The 5,377-nt window shown below is 73.2% G+C and overlaps 1 protein-coding gene across 2 annotated transcripts; it reads right to left on the minus strand.

The window, feature by feature from the left end:
- Nucleotides 1–2,145: 2,145 nt before the first annotated feature.
- C15H17orf49 (chromosome 15 C17orf49 homolog) lies at nucleotides 2,146–5,079 on the minus strand. Of its 2 annotated transcripts, XM_065417317.1 has the most exons (6): nucleotides 5,059–5,079; nucleotides 4,185–4,279; nucleotides 3,844–3,945; nucleotides 3,556–3,764; nucleotides 2,709–2,813; nucleotides 2,146–2,210 (listed from the first exon to the last, which is right to left on the minus strand). In XM_065417317.1, exons 1-6 carry the CDS (start codon nucleotides 5,077–5,079, stop codon nucleotides 2,146–2,148), a joined length of 597 nt encoding a protein of 198 aa, XP_065273389.1. The 2 variants fall into 2 exon arrangements, with proteins under 2 accessions (XP_065273389.1, XP_065273390.1); XM_065417318.1 differs by lacking the exon at nucleotides 3,844–3,945.
- Between the last annotated feature and the right edge of the window lie 298 nt (nucleotides 5,080–5,377).

Below are 5,377 nucleotides of genomic sequence, written 5' to 3' on the forward strand. Positions count from 1 at the left end.
ACAGGTTGCGTTTGTCTCGCTGCTGCAGATGCCCCCCCCGCCCCCAGGGCTGGAGATGGGCCCCCCCGGACGCCCCCCACCCCGGCCTTCGCCCCAGCAGCACATCATGGTTTGTCTGAGGGTCTGGACGCACAAACCATTTTGTGGTGTTACCGCGCGGGCCGGGACCGCAGCCACGGAGCGACCAAGACGCCGTCCCCCCCCCCCCCCTGCGACCTCCAGCCGGGCTCCGCCCCCCCAGCCCATCTACCCCGGCCTCAGGCCCGGCCCTGCCTGTCCCGCTCCAGCAGCACAAAAATATTGGCAGAATCCCGCCTGCCGGCCAGTATTTCCTTGTGCTGCCCCAGCGGGGCCGGGCCCCACGCGACCAGAGCCGGGGCTGGGGGGCAGCGACGTGACCCAGGGGGGAGCAACAGGCACCTGCGTGCGACTTCCTCCACCGCGGCCTGCGATGCGCCCACCTCTGTGGCGGGGCGGCCGGTGACGTGGGGACCCCTCGCCTGGCGCTGCGATGCGCCCACCTCTGGGGCGGGACGGCTGGTTACACGGGGACCCCTCGCCCGGCGCTGAGATGCGCCCACCTCTGGGGTGGGGCGACCGGTGACACGGGGACCCCTCGCCCGGCGCTGAGATGCACCTGCCTCTGGGGCGGGGCGGCCAGTGCTGCGTGCCGGGGAGGGATCTCTCTATCGGCAGCACCCGCATGACTGTGCCGGGCTTTCTCCAAGGGCCCCCCCATGTCTCTGCAAGGGCCCCCAGCGGTCAGACCCCCTGGTAGAGACGTCCTCCCTGTGGGCTCCCTCCACTCCCCTCACCTAAACCCACAGTTTTGGGGAGCCTTAGAGGGGTCTCCCCTGCCTCAGTTTACCCCCCAACATGCCCCAAACCCGCTCCCATGACACAGCTGGCGAGATCTGTACCACACCGCCCAGTGCCTCAGTTTCTCCAAGTCACCCCTGGGGGGCAGCGCAGGACGGGAACCAAGGAGTGAGCTGCAGCCCCTCCCCCCCCCAGAGAGACAAGGGGCGCCCCCTCCCGAGACCTGGCTGGAGAGCACCGGGCCGGGCGGAGAGCGGCAGGGGATAAAGGGGGTTCATGGGGGGCTGCCGACGCTGAGGAATCGGGGTGTGGGGAGGCCAGGGCTGAGTGGGGGGCTCCCAGCCATGGGGCCCAACCCAGCGTGTCTCTGGCCTGGGGAACCTGGCTTGGGCCCTGGAGGAAGAGTGGGGCCATGTGGAGGTGGCTGGTGCCCCAAGGTGGCCCCCCCCAGGGCCTGTGGCAATACCGGGGTGCAGCCCCCCCAGCCCGGGGGTCCATGACCGCGTCTGTCCATGGCTCGGAGACCCAGCTCCCGGCGGGAAGCGCCCCTCCCCAATCCCTGACAGTCAGTAACCTCCCCCTGTCCTCAGCCAAACACAGAGAGGGGAACCCAGCCCCCCCAAATAACCCAGCCCCTGGACAGGGGTACCCGGGCCCCCAAATAACCCAGCCCCCCCAAATAACCCAGTCCATGGACAGGGGCACCCAGCCCCCCCAAATAACCCAGTCCTCCACCAGAGAGTGGCACCCAGCCCCCCAAAATAACCCAGCCCCTGGACAGGGGTACCCAGCCCCCCACTAGAGGGGGCACCCAGCCCCCCAAATAACCCTGCCCCCAACAGGGGAACCCAGCCCCCCAAAATAACCCAGTCCTCCACCAGAGAGGGCACCCAGCCCCCCAAAATAACCCAGCCCCTGGACAGGGGAACCCAGCCCCCCAAATAACCCAGTCCCCCACCAGAGAGGGGCACCCAGCCCCCCAGCCGCTATCCCCTCCGGGGACATGGGGCCGTCCGCCTTTGGGATCTGGCTGCTCCCCCCGTGACATCTCCCCTGGGGGGGCGGCTCTCACTCTACCCGGGCCCCCCGCCCTGCTCACCCCAGCGCCTCCCCGACAATTACCAGACACACCCGGGCGGGGGGGGGGGTGTCGTTGTCACGTTTATTTAAAATTAAAACCAAAGACGGGGCTGGGAAAACAGCAGGAAGGCAGGGGGGCAATGGGGCAGGGTCTGCCAGTGGCACCTCCCATCAGCCCCTACCCGGGGGGGGGGGGTGGGGAGCTCCTCGCAGGCGTGGGTCGGTCCGTGCGCGGGGCGGGGGGGCTCAGCGGGACAGCAGGGGCAGGTCGCCGGGCGTGATCAGGAGCCCGGGGTCCAGGGTCAGACTGTCTGAGAGAGGGAGAGAGATCACAAGAGAGGCTGAGGCGGAGCCTGTGCACAGGGGGCGGGGCCTCACGGAAATGGGGGGGGTGGCTAGGGACCCCCTCCCTGCCCAGCCTGGCTAGTAGCCATCCACGGACCGGTCCTCCAGGGACTGGTCTAGTGCTTCTTCGAACCCGGGTACGGCCGTGGCCTTCGCAACACCCTGTGGCGAGGAGTTCCCCGGGTCAACGGTGCCTTGGGGGAAGAAACACTCTCCCGGCTGCCGCCGCCCAGGGAGGGGCTTTTCCCGAGAACTCCCCGCCCTGGGACCCTCAAGGGGGAACAGCTGATCGACCCCCCCACCCCGCTGGGAGGAGGTTTGCCAATGGAACGGGGCGGAGAGAGGGGGAAAGGGCGGGGCCAGGCCCGAACCCCCATGTCTCCCGGGGGGGGGTCCACCCAGCCACCCCACCCCCCAGGCACGCAGGGTGTGAGTCCATCCCCCCCTCCCCTCCCGGCTCATACCCTGGTCGAAGTTGAGTTTCTTGGCGGGGGGGGCGTCCCCCAGCCCCTCAATGTCGACCAGGTCGCTGTTGGCGTCGGAGTCGTTCAAGGCGCTGAGCGTGACGTCTGCGGGGGCGCAAAGGGAGGGGTCAGGCCAGGGCGTGGGGTCCCCCCCCCCGGCACCACGGCTCAACGCCTCCACACGCCCCCCCCCATTCATAGAGCCCCACCCGAGACCGCCCCCACCCTATCCACTGCAGGACTGGTCCCTCCCGCACCCCAGGGCACGCAGCCCCCCCCCGGGCACACAGCCCCCCCCCAGACACAGCCCCCCCCAGGGCACACAGCCCACCCCCAATCACGGCCCTGCCCCAGGGCACAGAGCCCCCCCAGACACGGCCCCCCCGCAGACACAGCCCCCCCCAGGGCACATGGCCCCCCCCAGGCACACAGCCCGCCCCCAGACACGGCCCTGCCCCAGGGCACAGAGCCCCCCCAGACACAGCCCCCCCCAGGGCACACGGCCCCCCCCAGGGCACACGGCCCGCCCCCAGGCACGGCCCTGCCCCAGGGCACAGAGCCCCCCCAGACACGGCCCCCCCGCAGACACAGCCCCCCCCAGGGCACACGGCCCCCCCCCAGGCACACAGCCCGCCCCCAGACACGGCCCTGCCCCAGGGCACAGAGCCCCCCCAGACACGGCCCCCCCGCAGACACAGCCCCCCCCAGGGCACATGGCCCCCCCCAGGCACACAGCCCGCCCCCAGACATGGCCCTGCCCCAGGGCACAGAGCCCCCCAGACACAGCTCCCACCCCAGGGGACACGACCCCCCCCGACAGGACCCCCCGCCCAAGGGTGCTGCTCACCTGACGCCTTCTGCTTCTTCATGGGCGGGGCGGGCGTGTCCTGCAGCCCGGCGGGGCCCCCGGCCTGGGCAGGGGGGGGCAGGGCCGGGGCCGCCACGGCCCCCCCCAGCCCGTGCCCCTTCTTGGGGCCCTTCTTGGGGGAGTCGGCGGGCAGGGGCACCCCACTGTCCTCGTAGGCCTTACGCTTGGCCGTGGCTTTGATCTGCGCCCTGCGGGGACAGGAAAGGGGGCGTCACCGGGCGGGGCTCTGTCCCCCCAGTGCCCCCCCCGGCAGAGACCCCCCCTTACACCGTCCGCTCCTTGATGACGGCGCTGATCCGGTTGAGGTCGTCCCCGAAGCGCCGCACGGCCGCCCGCAGCATCTCGATCTCCGTCTCCGTCCACTTGGCCCTGGGGTGAGCGAGGGGGGGGACACAGGGGTCAGGGCCGCCCCTCCCCTGTGCTCTGCCCCGCCCCCAACCCAGCGCACCGCCCCCCCCAGACCCTACAATAACACCCACAATGTAAACACCCCACCTCCACCCCGCCAGGCCCTGCCATATCCCCGGTGGAGGGCGGCTGGGTTCCCGTCTCCACCCGCCCCGGGGGGCCCAGCCCCCCACCCGCACCCCGGGGGACCCCCCGCTCACCCGGCGGGGGACGAGTCGGCCACGGGGTGCAGCTGCATCGTCAGTTCCCCCAGCTTGGTGAAGGCGGCGCCGGCCGCGGAGAAAATCTCGCCCACCTGCAGCGGGGTCGGGGGGAGAGCGTCAGGGAGCCCCCCCGTGGGGCCCCCCAAACCCAGCCCACCCCCTCGCGTCCCCTCCCCCCGTGGGGCCCCCATAACCCGGGCCCGACCCCCCACATCCCCCTCCCCCGCGGGGCCCCCCCAAACCCGACCCCCCGCATCCCCTCCCCCCGCGGGGCCCCCCCAAACCCGCCCCCCCGCGTCACCTCCTCCGCGGGGCCCCCCAAACCCAGCCCACCCCCCTCGTGTCCCCTCCCCCCGCGGGGCCCCCATAACCCGGGCCTGACCCCCCGCATCCCCTCCCCCCGCGGGGCCCCCCAAACCCAGCCCACCCCCTCGCGTCCCCTCCCCCCGCGGGGCCCCCATAACCCGGGCCCGCCCCCCCACATCCCCCTCCCCCGCGGGGCCCCCCCAAACACGCCCCCCCGCATCCCCTCCCCCCGCGGGGCCCCCCCAAACCCGCCCCCCCCTGCGTCCCCTCCCCCCGCGGGGCCCCCATAACCCGGGCCCGACCCCCCGCATCCCCTCCGCCCGCGGGGCCCCCCCAAACCCGACCCCCCGCATCCCCTCCCCCCGCGGGGCCCCCCCAAACCCGTGTCACCTCCCCCCCGCTGAGTCCCCCCAAACCCGCCCCCGCCCCCCCGCGGGGCTCCCGACCCCGGGGCCCCCCCTACCCCACGGGCCCCCGCCAAACCCGCCCCCCCCGCGTCCCCTCCCCCCGCTGGGCCCCCCAACCCCCCGCATCCACCTCAAACCCAGCCCCGCCCCCTCCGAACCTTGGTGGATGCTGACGTCATGGCGCCGCGGACGCTCCGGCCCCCGCCCCGGGGGGTTTCTCGGGCCGGCGCCGCCGCCGCTCGCGGCTCCCAGCTGCTGGCCCCGCCCCCTCGTGTTGCGCGCGCGCTCGCCGCGGGGGATGTCGGGAAAGGGGGCGGGGCGAGTGGAATCCGGGAGCAGCGGCGGCAGCTTCCGGGGAGGGGCGGGGCTGCCCCCGGACTAGGACGCTGGAGGACCGAGCGCTCTATGATCTTAACCCCTTCCCTGCCGCCGCGCCGCCGGCGGGCCAGCTCGGCCCCGCCCCCACACAAATAGCCC

Source organism: Emys orbicularis, chromosome 15 (genome assembly GCF_028017835.1).
Source record: "Emys orbicularis isolate rEmyOrb1 chromosome 15, rEmyOrb1.hap1, whole genome shotgun sequence".
NCBI lineage: Eukaryota > Metazoa > Chordata > Testudines > Emydidae > Emys > Emys orbicularis.